General features: G+C 41.3%; 1 protein-coding gene across 19 annotated transcripts in view; it reads right to left on the reverse strand.

Moving 5' to 3' along the window:
- PKHD1 (PKHD1 ciliary IPT domain containing fibrocystin/polyductin) overlaps positions 1-19,037 on the reverse strand; it is a 479,188-nt gene that overhangs the window by 401,864 nt on the left and 58,287 nt on the right. For all 19 annotated transcript variants that reach the window (XR_014810260.1, XR_014810261.1, XR_014810262.1 and 16 more), the window contains 7 exons: positions 18,435-18,557; positions 16,024-16,129; positions 15,046-15,318; positions 7,796-7,926; positions 6,058-6,193; positions 1,833-2,028; positions 1,063-1,130 (listed from right to left, as the gene is read on the reverse strand). Coding sequence is in view for 16 of the 19 variants with exons in the window: in XM_084968324.1 (XP_084824450.1) it covers positions 1,063-1,130; positions 1,833-2,028; positions 6,058-6,193; positions 7,796-7,926; positions 15,046-15,318; positions 16,024-16,129; positions 18,435-18,557 (1,033 nt within the window). In the remaining 3 variants the exon portion in view is untranslated. The remainder of the gene's footprint in view (positions 1-1,062; positions 1,131-1,832; positions 2,029-6,057; positions 6,194-7,795; positions 7,927-15,045; positions 15,319-16,023; positions 16,130-18,434; positions 18,558-19,037) is intronic.

Here is a 19,037-nt window from a genome sequence, read left to right on the forward strand (position 1 = left end):
GTCATATGTGTTTTGTAGGGGACATATCCAGAGCCACTGAAACATGGACACATGCTTAATGTCACTGCTGTATTTATAGGTCTTGTCTTGCCTTCTAGTTGAAAGACAATCAGATCCCACCTTCAGGACAGGGATGGGAACAACACACCCCTCGTCATTACCAAATCACTGGCAGAGCCAAGCAGCTTTAAAAAGGATTACACGCAGGAAATTATGTCCAGTCACTTGTGATAGAACATGATGGAGACTAATGTGAGAAAAAGAATGTGTGTGTGTGTGTGTGTGTGTGTGTGTGTGTGTGTGTGTGTGAATGACTGGGTCACTTTGCTGTATAGTAGAAACTGACAGTACACTGTAAATCAACTAGAATGGAAAAAAATTTTTTAATTCTTTTTAAAAAAGGATTAGACTATGCTTGAAAAGAATAATGTACTATTTCATACACTATCACAATGACGATCGCATGGAAATATGTAGCTTTCCTTTTTTTTCTGAAAATGAATGTTTTTTCTAGATTTCTCCTTGTGTCTGGTCCTTATATCTCCCATATTGGCATTTGTGTTTCTGGCTATGTCCACTCTTTCATCTACCTCCCCATAAAGTGTGAGGACATCAAAGAGTCATTCTTCTTCCCCTTGCACATGCAGTATTAGGAAGCTTTTCCCTGGTTTTCTACTGTTTTTTTTTTAAATCAAAATATAGTTGATCTACAAGATTGTGTTAGTTTTAGGTGTACAGAAAAGTGAGTCAGTTATATGTGCTCAAGATGCGCCACTTTTTAGATGTTTCAGACTCCTTCTACTAGAAAAAAAAAACAAGAAAAAGAAAACCAGGCACATATCCTTCTCATAAAAATTCTTTCATTTCCTGAACTTACTGGGTTAAGGAATCCTGAGTTTTCCCACCCTCCAAAGTACACCACTCAGTTCCCAGGCCAGGGGAGAGCATCCCTCCCTGTAGCCCCACCTCTGGGCTCACCAGTTAACTAATCCAGGAACAAACTTAACATCCAAGGAGTAGACTTGCAGAATATATGCTAATGGTCACATCAGAGCCACTCACCCAGAAGGGACCCACAGCAAGGCTGGATGCTGAAGACTTCTGTGAGGTACTGGATGTGCAGGTCCACCCTGCAGAGAATGGGGAGGGGGTCCTGAAATAACTGAGAGTCAGAAAAAGAGATAAGAAGGCACAAGACAGCAGGGAAGCATGTACTGGGGAGAGGAGAAGAGAGAAGGGGGCTGATGGAGAGCAGGCATGAAGGGCACCATCAACCAGAGAAGAGGGGAAATGGTGGAGAAGAAAAGCTCTGTGGGACATTCTCCTGTGTCAGGAAAGCATGAAGACAACAATGTCGTAGAGTTTAGCTACTTTCTGGATTGAAGCATAGGAACTTTCAGAGGAATACTGGGCAGGGGGGCTTCAGGGCAGAGAAGACTGAGCACAGCTCGTGTGGTAAAGGAAGCCTTTTATTCACAGCTCAAGACACAATGTTATTAGAGGTCTTAGTTGAATCACAAACTCTTATTAAGCAGACTCCTCTCACATAGAGATGCCCCCTCCACCCTAGCCCAGCCAAGAGACATGACATCTCTGTTCCAGAAAGTTCTCCTTTCCCCAATTCATAAGCCAAAAACTTCCCCTGGACTGGTCTTGGGAGGAAACTGTCCTGTAGGGTCCCTAAGACTTGTTCAGCTGTTATGATTCTCACATGTTTATCCCTTAACTTCAAAAAAGGAGGGAAACAGAGAACTAAAGCAAAACCAGAATTGGTCGACTGAATCACTAGACCATTAAACAGACCCAGAATCAATAGAAAGACTCCACCTCACCCCTGTGCGCCAATGCGGACCCTGTTGATGGAGACTGAGATTCCGTGGAGCCCAGTGGGCAGCGGGGGCAGCACCACCTCCAGGCCCCAAGCCGTCCACGTAAGAACCTGAGCCTGGGTGTCCCCAATGTGGACCTCAGCATCCAGATCCGTGTAGTTGACTGGGAGCGCCATTCCAATGGAAAGGGTCTCACCTCCTGTGTTGAGAAGAACCCATCAGCCCCTGTGAAGTGGATTTGTGGCCTCAACAGCCTCCTATTCAAGTCTGAGACTTTCTTTAGTATGAAACATCTGGCCATCCCTGTCCAGAATATTCTAAATAAGAGTTTTAATGCCAACCTATTTTTTTCATGAAACTTCTAACTCTTTTCATGGAGCTCCAGCCTATAACCTCAAGGGCATAGAAAACAAAATTGTCAAGATGGTTGTATTCAAGAGGTGCTTACTTACCTCCGTGAAAAGACAAACCAAGAAGTCATTTAGAAAACAGATGCTGGGCTTCACAACCAGCAAACGGCACCCTATGTCCTCTGTTTTCAGCCTCCACATTTCTGAAGATAAAAGCCTAAAGCTCTGTCTTCAGTGTGCACCAAGCCTCATATCAATTTTTTAAAGTGTTCAGCACAGAGACTTTTCATGTACGTTATCCCATTCAACACTCACACTCTTCTGATAATATATGCAGGGCAGTTAGCAGGACTGGCATTTTGCTGTTAAGGAAACTCAGGCTCAGTAGCCTAGGTCTCAGACCTGCTTAATAGAAATGGGAAGGCCTGAGCCCAGTTCTGTGTCTCCATATCGTTTTAGCTGATTAGCGACTCTACTAAAATGCCATGTATACCACGGACACTTTAACTCAATTCATTTTACCTCAAATATTTATTGAGTATCAAGAGCACGACGACACAAAGGACACAAAATAAGTTAAACACAGACCCTGCCCTCAGAAACCCCCTCGAAGACAGCAAAATAGGTGCCAAAAAAGCCTCAGAACAGGATAAGCCATGAAGATGTAGAAATTAAGCAGTGGGGTTGTTCAAATTAGAGCAACAATCTGAATATCCAAAAAAAGGCCCTGTGGGCAAGATGGTGCTTGAAATTCAATTTGATGGATAAGTCCCAAGAGGAAGTGAGAGAGACTACAGGATTTACAAGCTGCTTCTAAAAACATCATCACTTTACCCAAAACCTTGCCTTTTGTAGCAATTTCTCATTTAATCCCCCAATGGCTTGGAGAGAAGAACAAAGAATTGGGTGACTTTCTGGAAGACCAGATACATGTGGATCCAAGTAAGGATTCTTTGGGAATAGGCCAAGTTGAAGGTGATTCACCTGAACATGAAGAAACTCAGTCCCAAGGAGTCTCTACTTAATTCAATGGAGGGAAAGAGTAGAGAACTAAAGCAAAGAGGAGGAAGAGGTGGAGACCTCCAAAGATTACTAAGCAAGGAAAGGATATGCCTCAAGCTATTCTTCCAGACCATGAGATCAACTCCCGAGAGCCAGAAATCAAGCTTGCAACAGCAGGAGTTGAAATAAATAGACTTAACTTTTCCTGTGTCTCAGTCCATCCACAAAGACACAGCTTGGGCTAAAGCATCTCTACAGCTCCTTTAGCCAAGCATGTTTGAGAACTATGACAGAGCTGGCATCTCTGGGATGGCACAACCAATTAGAGGAAGTGGCTTGGAAAATAAAAGTCAACGAGGGATTGTGGCACATTGAATGTGACTACATTCAAGCCCTTGCTCTGCTATTTAACTACCTTGTGACCTTGGGCAACACATTCTGGGCTCTCAAAGCCACGGAGTTTCATCAGTAAGAAGGGAGCAAAGCCCATCCCATGTGGTTTGTGATAAGGATAAACTTAGATGTCCTAGGACAGCCTCTGGTATAGTACTGCTCTCAAAAGCCTCAAAGAACTTCATTTTCTTCTTTGTTTCACATCTTCCTTACTTCTTCCCCTTTCCAACCTCCTTTCTACTGTGAAGTCTGAAGCTTCCATAAAGTATGAAGATTTCAGGGTTGACCAAAGCAAAGAGATGGCCACAAAGTGGCCTTAGCCCAGAATGAGCTTTATATAGGTGGTGATTTGTCCATGGGTGGGGAAATCTCCCAGCAGGAGATCTTCCAGGGGCATCAATCTGAGATCACCACCCAGACGAGGAGGAAAGCAAGAGAACTCCTAGGGGAGGGTGAGACGAGAGAGGAGCTTATGTGTCTCTTACATAATGAGTCACTCAGCATCCCAGTGAGTAGTTTCTGTGTCACAGGGTGGCTTTGAGTCCTTTAGAGCTCACCCCCCAGGCTGGTCTTATCTGTAGCTATCAGATGTTAAATGCAGTTTTGCAGGGTGTGTAGAGCAATCAGGCTCTAAAGGTTAAACATCTGCTTATCTGTGCTCTATGTAAAACAGCTGGGCGTGTAAGAAGTTGAATTTGGCATTGACGGACTTTTCAGCTAATAGATCCCAGCATGCCCTAAAGATGGAAACAACATGGCGCCAATGTGCAGCAATCCTCTGGCTCATTTATACAACACTCAGTATCTGTCTGAACGATGGATTTCACTTCAACAGAGCCTTTATAGAGTGCTTGCTCTGTGTTAGTTCCTGGGCTAGGTTCTTTTACCTACTTTATCTTCATTTTTCCTAATCACCTTGAGAGAACTGTTTCTACATAACAAGTGATGAAACTAAAGTTAAAGGAAGTATCTTGCACAAGGAGAGGCTGAGTTGGGAGTTCTTCAGATCTGGTGCTGAGAGCAAAAGCCACACTAAAGGTCCCGCACATTAAATTCTTCCTCCTCCATCCTCTGCCCCTCCTTCTCTTTCTTTGATTTCACCTCTACTTTATTGTCATCATCAGCATCAATATCTCCTGGATGAAGCCATGTAGCCCTCCAACTTTCAAAAGAGACTTTCCCGGTAGGGCTCCACTCATTGTGGATTTTATAACATGTTCTTCTTTATTCTGCCTGTAGAAAGATCTCAATGCAAGTGTAAATTCTGCAAATAATGTATCGTGTTGTATACATCAATAACATGAACTCCTTGGGCTCTTGGTCAATTGTCAAGCTAATCCTAGATGCCTTTGAGGCACTGATGCAAGGTATTTATTCTTTTCATTATAGGTGGGAAATTTTATTAAAAGCCAAAATCACTGAAATCTGAATAGAACACGGCACTCCCCCCTCCCTTTTCTACTTTGTTGGGAAGAATCTATACCACTAAGGAATTTTACACACTTTGGTCGCCTCAGGCAGCAAATTCTTCTTCTGCACTATCTGAGCTGAATAATATTGAGAAGCTAAAGGACACCTCCCTTTATTTATATACTCCTGAGCAATGGAAAATGAAAACAGTACCAGAAAAAATGAGTCCAAGGTGTTTCTTTGGGAAATTTTAATGGTCTTAAATAATAAGCCCTTGGATACAGCTGCCATAAACTCTGTCACCGGGCATCCAGTTAACTAGAACAGTGTGTTACCTGCTACTTCTCCAAATCTATATGATGTGACATGATGATAAATTGCCATAATTCCATCCTGTCATAGCACCCAAATCATTAAAGAAAGATTAAATCATTTCATAAGATTAAATCATTTCATGCAGTTGGATGCTGAAGAACTCACCATATGTATATATCCAGGAACAAGAATCCCTAGTTAATAAGAGGATCTTTTTCTCTTAATCATATCAAATAACAGCTACAATACAGTCTGCTGCCCAAAATGCTATTTTACAGTAATCTATGAGTGGTTAAGTGTTTAGAATCTGCAACCAGACTGCTTGAGTTCAAATTTCCGCTCCGGTACTTACTACAGGTAACATCTTAGACAAGTTACTTCTTCTCACTATTCCTTAGTTTCCTAACCTGTAAACTGAGGCTAATAATTCTATAAATTAATGACAAGGATTATATTACATGTCCTGCTATTATTGGCACATAGTAGGAACACAATAAATATTTATTGAATTGTTACCTCTGAATTCCTATGGCATATTCATGATAGAAATGATCCCAATTTTACAGAGAGAAAAATAGAGGTAAGGAGATTTAGTCATTGATGGCAAAGATGAGAAAAATCAGTCTCCAGGTTTTCAAAAAAATAACTTCCATACAAAATATAAGACAATCTTTGATAAAATTAGTAGGCTATTGTTTACCTTTTTATAGGATCAATGATCTAAAATAAAAAGATGCTGCAGTATCATGCATTTTTACCTGCTATGTTGCTCCTGTTTCTGCTCAGAGACACGATTACTGGATTTAAAGAGGAGACATATGTAAATGCCATGGGAAGAACCACAGAATGGTCCCCTCTGATCACAGTCACATTCACAATAGGTCCATCATTCCCCTGAAAATTTAATGTTTAAAATCAAAACTCTGTAAATGAGACTGACTTGAGCAAAGTCCATACAGAATTCAATTTTAAAATTTTTTCTTAAAGAATATATTTGCTGCTTTCAACTCTCTCTCTCTCACTCACACATACACACGCACAGCAACAAGAGCTTAGCATAGGCAAGTGCAGCATCCAACAGGTTAAAGAGCAAATAAGAATGACTTGCAATTAACACACCAGTTGGTTTTGCAAAAGCATGGCAAATTCAAATAAACATTTATATCTAGCTAAACTAACCATCGAGTGTGAGAGTACTTTCAAACACTGAAGGACTCAGAAAACTTCCCTCCCACATTTTCTTCCTTGAGATATTTCTTAAGCCTATGGTCTCATAAAATAAACAATAACAAAAAAAGAGAAAGAAAGTCCAAGAAACAGTGGATTTACTCAAGAGAGCAGGCAAGAGAAACAGTAGGAATAAACCTGTGGAATAAACCTAGAAAACACCAAGTTAGAGTGAGGTGGGAGAATAGAGAGCTTCAAAAAGGTGGGGTGGGGGGACAACTGATATAATGAAATTTTTAAAACAGAAGATTTTTATTATAAAAAAGACATGTTAATAAAAATTAGAAACTCTAAGAAAAAAACAAACTACAAAAAATATTTATTGCCTTTATATATCTGTACTATTATTATTGGTCCATAGTAAGTATATGGTAAATATAAGAACTAAGAAATTTTGGAAATTATCTAAATGTCCAATAAAAGGAAATAAACAAATTACAACACAAACATATACTAGAACTGCATGCAGTTTATACATAAAAGCTAACATTTCATAATACTTGAATAACTGGATGAGATAAAAAATATGTAATCAGAGGTCAAAGATTGTTCTCAACACTTTCTTTTTCCAGAGATCTTAATTGTTCAGCAGACAGCCTTCTTTGGGAGTCAAGGATGTGCTAGGAATGTTGATGGCTCTGAAGTGAACATCAAATAGGAAGTTCAAGCTCAGCTGTGGCATGGCTCTCACCCACAGCACCAGGGAGAGGCCTGTACCCAAACCTCCCCTCATGCCACCTATGAGACAGCACCAATGGAAGAGGGATGGGAAAGCCAAAGCACTTGTTTCTCAGGGAAAGGGGAAGCAGTAGGGACTAACCAGGAAGCTATTTCATAAGGACCAGACATTCTAGAAGATTCCAAGTTCCACCAGTCCCTTCCATGCCAGAAAAAAAAAATTGCCAATGAAAACTAAGTTATCTGTTTGCTTGAGAAAGAAGTGAGATTATATGTTTTGCAAACCAACACTCAGAATGTGCATTAGATAAATATATTTATTCTGTGGCATGAATACTCACTAAGAGTGTGGACTAGCACTGCCTGGTCATCTTCTTTTAAAAGAACTTCACTGATGCAAAATACAAGCCCCATTGGTGGAGTCAGCTTCCCATTTCATGGCAGAAATGCTTCCATGTAAGCAAGCCCTCATGATGAAAAGGTCTTGTAGGTTAACTTAGTTCTAAGAAATGATTTCTTGAGAACCTTATACTACAAGTTAATAATGGTCATACACCCAGACAGAAGGAGATGCCAAAGGATTCCACTTACCAGGGGTGGAACCTTGCATTGAATTCTTCGTGAATTGCTTGTGGTGACATTGATGGTACAAGACTGGGATCCAAATAACACCAGGCTAACATCTTCCAAACTAGAGCCTTGAATGGTGGCCCAGAACCCTCCTGTTAAAAAAGCAGCATTTTCAGAGGACACACACAGCCATATAGACAGACAAGAATGAATTATCCCACAAGAGAGATAAAATGAAGTAAAACCATGAAACTCCTTAGTCAAAACATAAGACATATTTGCAGCAATATGGATTATTATTAGACTAAGGGAGAGATTATCATACTAAGTTTATTTCACTTAGAAAGAGAAAGACAAATACCATATGATATCACTTACATGTGGAATCTAAAATATAGCACAAGTCAACATAACTATGAAAAAAAAACAGACTCACAAACATAGAGAACAGATTTGTGGTTGCCAAGGGGAAGGGGAGTTGGGAGAGGGAAGGATTGGGAGTTTGGGATTAGCAAATGCAAACTATTATATATAGAATGAATAATCAACAAGGTCCTATTGTGTAGCACAGTATCCTATGCTACACACATTTCCTGTGATGACAATGTCCTGTGACCATAATGGAAACCATAATGGAAAAGAATGTGCAAAAGAATGTATATGTGTGTATACACATTTATGTATAACTGAATCACTTTGCTATATATCACAAATTAACAGCATTCTGAATCAACTATACTTCAATAAAATTTTTTAAAAAAACATTGAAAAAACACAAGCTATGCTCAAGCTGCAGGAAAAGACTGAAGTTAAGTATATAAACTACTAAATAAGATGGGAGATACAGTGACTAGAAGGCAGAGAGATAGAGTACCCTAGAGATATTTAAGAATAAAATATACAGCTATACCACTGTCATAAAACAGGGAAGTAAAGTAGATGGAGTCTGAAAACTTTTTCTACTCTAGATATTTAAATTTCTACTATTCCATAAAGCTTAATTTTTTCTGAGAAACCAGCATAAGAGAGCAAGTATAAGATGGTACAAAGAGCAGGGGACCCAGAATCAGGGTCATAGTCCACTCTGCCACTTAGAGCAGACCATTGGCACTACTGTCCCTGAGATCACAGGTCCTCACCTCCTTCATCTTTAAATGACAGCCTGAGCTCTTAGAGCTTCATGATCCTGGTTACCATGATGATGTAGAAGAGACTGACGGCATCACCCAATGCCATCAGGATTTCTCTACCGACCACTGAGAGGCAACCATAGAAACCCCCATCTCCTCACCAAGGATATCAGTAAGGGGAGAGAGAGGTGGTACCCATCACACAGATATCCTGGCCCACATCCCATTTGGAAGAGCACCCCCAATCCAGCTGACAGACAGGAAGCCCCCTTCTTGCTGATGAGGGCCATGATTCTGATCTGCCATCTCTCCAGAAGGGGATATAAGAGAGGCAATAAGGCCACCAGAGACACATACACTTTGAGAGTGGGAAGAGGGTGCAGAAGCAAGGTTATCATCCCCACATGTGTCAAAGTGAGAAAGGGAACATGTACAACTTCATGAAAACTCTTCAGGAGGCATGTGACTGAGTGAACAATTACCCTGAAGTTAAATAGATAAACATGCCCTGAAGATTCCAGGTAAGACTACAATAGACCTCAAAGGCAAAGAGTAACAATGAAAAGGAGTAAATTTACAAGAGCAACATAAAAGATACAATAGCTGGAAACATTTTGACAAGAAAAAAATCAAGAATATGAAGAACTTTAAAGAAAGATTTGAAATGCTGCTGAGGAGCCTAACGGATGATTAAACTTAAGAAAAAAAAAAAAACTAAAGTAAATGTACAGAAAGATTGACCATCATAAGGTGGCATACCTTTCTAAGGTAAACCAAAATATCAATTATTTGTTATTTAAATTAGGAAAGCTAGTTTTAAAATTCAATGAAACACAAATGATAATGGCCAGAAAACAAAATTTTAAAATTAAAGGGGTCTTCTACCAGACATTGAAGTATCTTATACAACAACTATAACTGGGGAGATCAGGATGATGGAGTAGAAGGATGCCAGGTCTCCCCCGACCCATGAACACATCCAAAGGACAAAAATACATGCATGGGGAACAACTCTTGCTGAAAACAACCTGGAAGCTGGCAGAAAGGCTCTTCTACAACCAAAGCTGTAAGAAAGATCTGCACGAAAGGAAAGGAAGAGAAGCAATCAGGTCAGGACCTGCACCCCAGCAGGGGACACAGAAGAAAAAGGGGATATCACAGGGTCAGGGACCCTCCGTGGGGAGTCCGGGGTTCAAGCTACATATTGGGCACCCCAGGTCCAGGGTTTGACACCAGGATGATGAGTCTCCTTAACTGGTTTGAAAACCACTGGGACTTACAGGAGCACTGTACAAAAGCAAGACTCCACTTGTGCAGGGGGCATGTGCACTCTTGTTTTCTCTCAAAAAGCAAGGTGGAGGCAGCAGATTAAAAACTGCCTGCAGCTCTGACCATCTTTCCCTGATGGCCCCAGCACATTCCCCAGGCTACACAGAGCCCCCATTGCAGCCCCTCTTGCTCCAGCTCTGCTTGCCAATGGAGCAGAGATGCCCTTGCCCTCAAGGAGAGGGCATTAACTTGTGGGGGGTGGGGACCAGAGCCAGTTCAGACCCATCCCTGCCCCTGAGCAAAGAGAGGGCAGCCATTTCTGGAAAGCACATAGAAACTACATAAAATTAAAAGGCCATAAATAAAAATTTTACATTTCACTGCATAAAGATTAAAAATATTTATGAGTTCACAAAAATAGTAAACAAAGAGACAAATGAAAACATTTTTAAAAATGAACATCCTTAATATATAAAAAGCCCTTAAAATCAGAAGAAAGGATAATAACTCAATTGCAAAAGTGGGCTAAGGAGATGATTAGAGAGTTCATTGAAAAGAAAATGCAACACCTCTTAAACACATGAAAAGATATTCCATTTTGCTCTTAAAATAAATACAAATTAAAACTACAACAAAATATTCTATGTCTTCTATAAGATTTGCAAATATCAAAAAGTTTGATAACACCCAGTGTTAGTAAGAAGTGGTAAACAGATACTCATAAATATTGCTGCATAGATAATAAATGACACAACAGCTAAAGAGAATATTTCTGTATTTTCAAAATTTTAAGTGTGTATAAACTTCTGACCCAGCAACTGCACTTCTAAAAAATTATTCACAAATATTCATACCTCACATACAAAAGAATGAAGTTAAACTCTGGGGTTGAATTGTGTCCCCATCAAAATTCATATGACGAAGTCTTAGCCACCAGTACTTTTGAATGTGAACTTATTTGGGAATAGGGTCATTGCAGATATAATGAGCTAAGATAAGATGAGGTCATACTGGAATAAGTTAGGTCTTTAATTCAATTATGACTAGTGTCTTTATAATAAGGGGAAATTTGGACACAGAAAAGACACAGGGAGAACACCATGTGAAGATAAAGGCAGAGTTCAGTGTGATGCTTCTACAACCTAAGGAAGGCCAAAGATTGCCAACAGACTGCCAGACTCTTGGGAAGAGGAGTGAAACAGATCCTTCTTCCCTGGCTGGTTCAAAAGGAATCACCTCCACTGATACCCTCATCCAGACTTCTAGCCTCCAGAACTGTAAGACAATAAATTTCTATTATTTAAGCCATCTAGTTCCTGGTACCTGGTTAAGCAGCCCCAGAAAACTAATACAAACCCTGACCTTACACCATATATAAAAATTAGCTCACAATGAATTATATACCTAAATGCAAGAACAAAACTATAAAACCCTTAGAAGAAAATATAGACATGATTCTGGTGACACTGGATTGGGCAATTGTTTCTTAGCTATGACACCAAGGCACAAGCAACAACAATAGTAAAAAAAAGATAAATATATATATATATTTCTAAGAGATATTGCCCTAGACCAATCCAACATCCTCTCCCCTGGATGGCTTCAGTGGCCTCCATCTTTGCCTTCCTACAGAATATCCTCACAGAGCAGCCTAAGTCAGATCACAACACTTTTTCACTTAAAGTCATCCCATGGCACCCACCTCACTCAGAATTAAGGCCAACATCCTTCCATAGCCTCTAAAGCCAAGTGATCAGCTTGCAGTTATCTTATACCACTCCCTTCATTCAATTTATTCCAACCACAGCAACCTCCTCGGTAGTCTTGGAACAAGCTGAGTTCCTTCTGACTTAAGACTTTACCATTTGATATTCCCTCTGCCTAGAATCCCCTCCAGGGAGAGTTGCTCAGGACTCATCCCTTCACTTCATCTATGTCTCCCTCCTCTGGTGCCATTCACATCATTTCTCCAATGCCAATGACCATCTAATAGCAACCATCACTCAAGCTGATATTCACCCCCTGCTAGATTTTTCTCATACACATTTACCACTCCCTCCACGACAGCAGGGAATTGGTTTAAATTTACTGTATCTTCAACATTCATAGGACTGGCACATAGTAAGAGCTAAATAAATTACTGTCATTATTGTTGATTTTAATAAGTAAAAGTTGGATAGCCAGTGACAAAACCATCCCATGTGAAAGCTGAGGTCCCCTCCCAAGGGACCACATTTTAGGACCTAAGGCAAATCTATCTCAGCACAGATATGAGCCAATATTTTTCTCACACACACACAAACTCTTTTGAGGCCATCTTGCACATGGACAAGTGATGATTCAAAATACCACTGATGACGTTATTACATGTATTCATTACATATTCAACTGTTCTGTAAAATCCTTGTTGATAGGACTCAGCCTTGTTCTCTTCAATTCCCCAAGAGCAGTGTTGCTCAAACTGCCTTTTTGAAAGAAATTGCCCAAGGCTCCAATGAACATGCAGACCGATTAGGAGGTGAAGGATGGGGCCTGAGATTATGCATTTCTAACAAGCTCCCCAATGATGCAGACACTGCCAGTCTAGAATCACACTTTGAGAACCGTGGTCTTCAGCAACTGGCATGGGGCTTTCTGCAGGTGGCTCAGTCAGTATTGAGTGATGGGTAGATGGATGGAAGAATGGATAGATGGATGGACTGACACTAGTTGATACTAAGTAGGTAGCAGGGTGGAGGGAGGGTTCATAGGAAAAGTTTAAACCCTATAATAAGGAAAATAGCAACTAGAGTATCTGTCTCTCTCTCTCCTTCCCTTTCCCCTCAGTCTTACTAAAGGTTAATTTGGGCCCACCTCACATTATCTCATCTCTGAGTTTTCCATCTTTTACTGAAATACAGAAGGGTGATGTACCATCCTCCCAGACTAACTTTTCACCATGTTTAGTTGGTAAAGTGCACCCTAACAGAGTGACCAGTTCATCTCAGTTTGCCTGGGACTTTCCAAGTTTTAGCACTTTGAATTCCACATCCCAATTTTAAAACTGAAAGTCTTGCATCCTGGAAAACACTTCAGTCCCAGAAAAACCAAGACAGTTGGCCAGTCTGCCTGTGCAAGTCACTCTGTGTAGAGGACAAAGCTGACTGAGTCACCTATGTGCCCTGCAGGTGCCTACAGTCTGGTGAAGGAGCTGGGAAGGATGCTGTGGCCTGAATTGCAAAGGTAACTCTGTAAGATCAGAGCTACTTATAAATCTAGTGGGAAGGCTATGGTATGCCCTAAACTCAAACTAGTAGTTCTTGGGTTAATATAGAATATGATCTTTCACTCTGAGCATCACCTTCTATATAGCTACCTCCCTAAAGCACTGAGAAATAAGGGCAAGCTCGTTCTGTTTTATGTGCAGAGAAGAGGCAGAAAGGCCTCTCAATCTACTCTCTTGGGCCAAGTCAAGTCAGAAATGACCTATTCCTTTGAACAATGAAGTTGTAGCCAGGAAATGCTACTTTAATGCATTCTAAACCACAGATCTTTGGCCAACAGAATAAACAATGACAAAAATCCAAGGCCTTCAGGAAAGGACTTTCATGCTCTAAAAATCATACATTAACATATAAAGCATGAGTGTCCCTGAGCTTTTTGCAATCTAGCTGAGTTGTTTTAAACTGGCTGTGTCTCTCAGAAAGCATGGGGAGATCCTTGGTTGCCATGGCAATAAGACCCAACCCACAGAGCTGATTCTGGCAAGCCCTGCTGCCCTCTCTATACCCCACCACTCAAAGGGTAGTTGGCTTTGCCCACCAGCCAGGTGTCCAAGTGCACGTCACTTTACAAACATCTGTGAAACATCTCCTAAGTTCCTAATTGGCCAGGCCTGTACTTTACATTTGCAATTTTTTTTTTTTCATTTTCAAGGGGATTTCCTACCTCTTGGCTCATTTTAATACCATTCAAGTCCAGGAGGCCCACAAGTCAAGTACTGCTGGGCCCACTGATTGGGCAAGACAGCATGGCAGGATAGCAGAGGCAGGAAATTTGGTATCCTTCCATCCTGGTTTGCATCCTAATTCCACCCCTTTACACTGGGAAGCCCTGGGCAAGTCACCCTTCTCTTCGAACCACTATTATCTCAGCTGACAAATGTGGATAATAATTCTATCTTTCAGGCAACTGTAAGCACATAGGGTGTATGACTATCTAGAAGAGGTACTCAGTAAATGATACTGTGCCCATCCTCAGCATTATTAGGAAACTAAGTCTCATAGAAGTAACTGGAACTTCCAAGATCACACCTCTAACTCTGGCAAGAAAAAACCCAAGCACATGTCCTAACTCCCCACCTAGTGTATTTCCACTTGATCGGATTGTCTTAATGACTCACTGATTGACCCAATCATGCCTGACACTATCAGCCAGACTATGATCCTTTATGTGGCAAGTGAGTTAATTTAAAGGTTCAAAGGTCAGAGTTCCCATCTTGGCTCAGCGGAAACCAATCTGACTAATATTCATAAGGACACCGGTTCGATTCCTGGCCTTGCTCAGTGGGTTCAGGATCCGGTGCTGCCATGAGCGGTTGTGTGGGTCATAGATGCAGCTCAGATCTGGCATTGCTGTGGCTGTGGTGTAGGCGAGCAGCTATAGATCTGATTTGGCCCCTAGCCTGGGAACCTCCAAGATGAAAAATGAAGAAAAAAAGAAAAGAAGGCTCCAAAGGTCTATTGCTCGTGAGAAGAAAGGCTGAGGGCAAAAAGAAAAAGCTGTGAATCACAGTGAATGTAGAATATACCACATGGCAGGACTAGAATCCTGCCTTTCAGTGAGAATGCCAGCTTCAGAGGGTCAGGTGCAAAGTGGGTGCCCCTGGATTACCAATGTCTGCAGCTCTGGAAGGTTCCACGGCATCTAGTCTGGGCTCCACGTTTAGGAAGAGGCCTCCTCCTCTGGTATGGATGGCAAGACCAGAGGGTCTCACCAACATTGTGAGCTGATGCTTTCCAACAGGCAGCAGGCCCAGCTGACACATCACATTCGTTTGGTTGGAGAAAATAACTTTACAGCTCGTTTCGTTCACTCTAACTTGCAAGGCCTCCAGGTCATCAGAGAATCTCATTCCAGTAATATGAACCAGTAGGCCAGTGTCATCTGAAAAGAAGACAGAAGTTAAAAGAAAGAAATCATCTCTCAGCAGTATCACTCCATTTATGAGAACTATATTAAATATTCATTTTCTCTCCCTCCTCTCCCAAAATTCAAGGAGTTAAATGCTGTCTCATATTTGGAATCTTTATTATTATAGCATAGTATAGCCTTCATCTTAAACTTTTTCAGAGTTCCTGCTGTGGCGTAGTGGGTTCATGATCTGGGGGTGTCTCTGTGGAGGCGCTGGTTCCACCCATGGCCTGGCACAGTGGGTTAAGGATCCAGCATTGCTGCAGCTGTGACACAGGTCACAACTCTGGCTCACATGCCATCCCTGGAGCCAGAACTTCCATATGCCAGGGGATAGCCAAAAAAGAAAAACAAACAAACAAAAGGAAAACAAAAAAAAATTTTTTTCTCAAACTCATAATGAGAGATCACCAGTCAATGAAAAATGAGAAAAAATAAAGACCATTTCAAAACAAGAGACAAAGAGAATAAAACATTTTAAGCCATCAAAAATCCATCATTATGAATCCTGACCATGTCCTTCAGATTGGCTGAAAAATGCACCTTCTGCTGTATCACCCAACATCCACCCCGTGAACTGGTGAGCCTTCTACCCACACATCACCAGGGACATGACCTCCAACAAAGTACTCTGAGTGTAAAGTTCATGCCCATCTCAATGCCAAGTGCAAATCATACCAGGGGCATACCACACAGCGTGGACCTGGGGAGTAGACCCTTCGAGGTACTGGAAGGAACAGGAACCCGAACAATGAGCTGGTATGTCATTCACTCTCACAACCACCTAGAAAAAGGCAAACGTATTAAAAGCAAATGTATGAATTTCGTATGTTCAAGGGTATTCATGAACTACTTGGGAAATTTGCCCGGATTAAAATGGGTTAATGATTTACTTTTTTTTTTCTTCTATTTTCTAGTTATAGACTCTAAATTGTCATGCATGACTCAAAACACATTAGGTTTTTCGGTGTGTCTGTTTGTTTTTTAAGGCCTCACCTGCAGCATATGGAGGTTCCCAAGCTAAGGGTTCAATCGGAGCTGTAGCCACTGTGGTGAGCTACACCACAGCCGCAGCAATGCTAGATCCAAGCTGAGTCTGCAACCTATACCACAGCTCATGGCAACACCGGATCCTTAACCCACTGAGCAAGACCAGAGGTCGAACCTACATCCTCATGGATACTAGTTGGGTTTGTTAACCTCTGAGACACAAAGGGAACTCCTAGGCTTTTTTTTTTTTTAATGATTATAACTATGTGCAAATTTAATATTTTTGCAATTTAATATGCTCAATCTGGAGCAAATTCCCTCTCTGTCACATAGAAGTAGATTCACACTGCACGAGGACTTTTTATCACTATATTTTCAACTGAGTACCTACTTCCTATGACAAGCACTTTCTTTGCTGGTAAATGCCAAATGAAGTAGGCACCTTCCTTTCACTATCACTGTACAGATGTATAAATGAAGATTAGAGTATATCAGGATAGCTGGTCTGGGGTCTTTTTTGTCCTAGAATAGTAAGTCCCCCAAAATAAAGTATATGTCTTTCCCTCTCATTGCAGCTAAGGTTAATCTAATAGAACTACAATACCTGGAAATGAGAAAGGTGAAAAAGATGTGACTCTGATTGTCTACATATAAAATAAGGGTTAAAAGCACACACTATTTTTATGACAGTGTTTGCTTATGAAAGGAAAGGGTTTTGGGATAGCATGAAGGCATAGGTGATAACGAACACCTCAATTCCATCTGCAATGTTTTATTTTATTCATAAAGATAAAAAAAGATAAAATAAATATAGCAAATGTTGGCAACAGTTCATCCTTGTTTGGGTACCCAGGTGTTGGTTCTATTAGTCTTTACAGTTTTGCATTTTATTTTATTTTGTTGTTGTTGTTGTTTTGTTTTTGTTTTTGTCTTTTTGCTATTTCTTGGGCTGCTCCTGCGGCATATCGAGGTTCCCAGGCTAGGGGTCGAATTGGAGCTGTAGCTGCCAGCCTACGCCAGAGCCACAGCAACTCGGGACCCGAGCTGCGTCTGCAACCTACACCACAGCTCACAGCAACCCACTGAGCAAGGGCAGGAACCGAACCTGCAACCTCATGGTTCCTAGTCGGATTTGTTAACCACTGCGCCACGACGGGAACTCCCCAGTTTTGCATTTTAAAATTGTCTCAAATTAAAAGAAAATGCCTTACGGAGTTCCTGTTGTGGTGCAGCAGAAATGAATCCAACTAGTATCCATGAGGATGTGGGTTCTACCCCAGGCCTCGCTCAGTTAAGCCTCCGGCGTTGCATTGAGCTATGGTGTAGGTGGCAACGCGGCTTGGATCTGGCATTGCTGTGGCTGTGGTGTAGGCTGGCAGCTGTGGTGTAGGCTGGCAGCTGCAGCTCCAATTCCACCCCTAGCCTGGGAATTTCCATATGCTGCAGGTGCAGCCCTAAAAAAAAAAAAAGAAAAGAAAAAAAAGAAAAAAATGCAGATGACTTAGAACAGGGTATGAGCCAATGAAAAAGAGCAAAGGACATTTTAAAAAGAAAAGGAGGTGTTCCTGTCATGGAGCAGTGGAAATAAATCTGATTAGGAACCATGAAGTTGCAGGTTCAGTCTCTGGCCTCACTTAGTGCGTTAAGGATCTGGCATTGCCATGAGCTGTGGTGTAGGTCAGATGCAACTCAGATCCTGCCTTGCTGTAGCTGGAGTGTAGGCCGGCAGCTCTAGCTCTGATTTGACCCCTAGCCTGGGAACTTCCATATGCCATGGGGTGTGGCCCTAAAAAAGGCACAAATAAATAAAGAGAAAAGGAGTTGACTTAGCTTATTTGCCTTTCAATGCCCCTGTGTAGAGGTATAAATCATATGTAGCTATAGAGGTTCTCTATTTTTGGTACCAGAACAGCATGAATAATTATGATAAAGGGATGTTGTATTTACCAAAAACTTCTTCTTTCAGAGTACTCTCCATACCTTGCAGAAGTAGAACGTGCACAGCCATAATAGTCTCTGTCTCATGGGTTAGAAAACTGACCCTTGAGATTGGTCCACATTACAAATTGGGAGGGGCTGATCGGCCCATCTGCTCTCACCTGGGTGTTCTGGTTGGGAGTGACCAACATGTCTCCAAATATAGGTCCAAGAAAGACTCCACCATCATACACCACACGAGCAGTCACAGCAGGGTTCACGCCCGTTAGGTTTTCATCGGAGACCTGAGAGGGTTACAATTCTGGTGAATTCTGCCATGGAACAGAAGTCTACTGTTGATTAAAACAAGTGACAATGGGGGCTTCCAACATTCTGTTTGGGATAACCAGAAAGCTCAAAAGTGAAAATGGAGCGACAAGGGTCTGAAATCTAGAAACCTAAGGGTACACAGTAATGTCTAATGAAACCCTCAGCAGACTCGAGGAATATTTATTTGCAAGTAGTGTTGCCCAAGAAAGACAACATACCAATCTTCTAAGTCCTGAGATATTTTGTTTCCATGTGCTTTTCTAGTTTACAAGTTGGCAATCCAAAACATCACAGTAAAAGTTAAAGAAACAAGTGCCATCGATGACTCCCATTCTTCCTCCCTCTCCACCCAAGGTTTTTGCTTGAAAACCAGATAACCCATGATACCAAATCACAAGAATAAAATTTCATCTCAGTTTCACTCTATAAACCCAAATGCTAGATGATCATTAGAT

The sequence above is a fragment of the Sus scrofa genome, chromosome 7 (genome assembly GCF_054392235.1).
Source record: "Sus scrofa isolate SSC_HxYL_T2T_F1_AM1 chromosome 7, Sscrofa_HxYL_maternal_Yorkshire_Landrace_v2.0, whole genome shotgun sequence".
Classification (NCBI taxonomy): Eukaryota; Metazoa; Chordata; class Mammalia; order Artiodactyla; family Suidae; genus Sus; species Sus scrofa.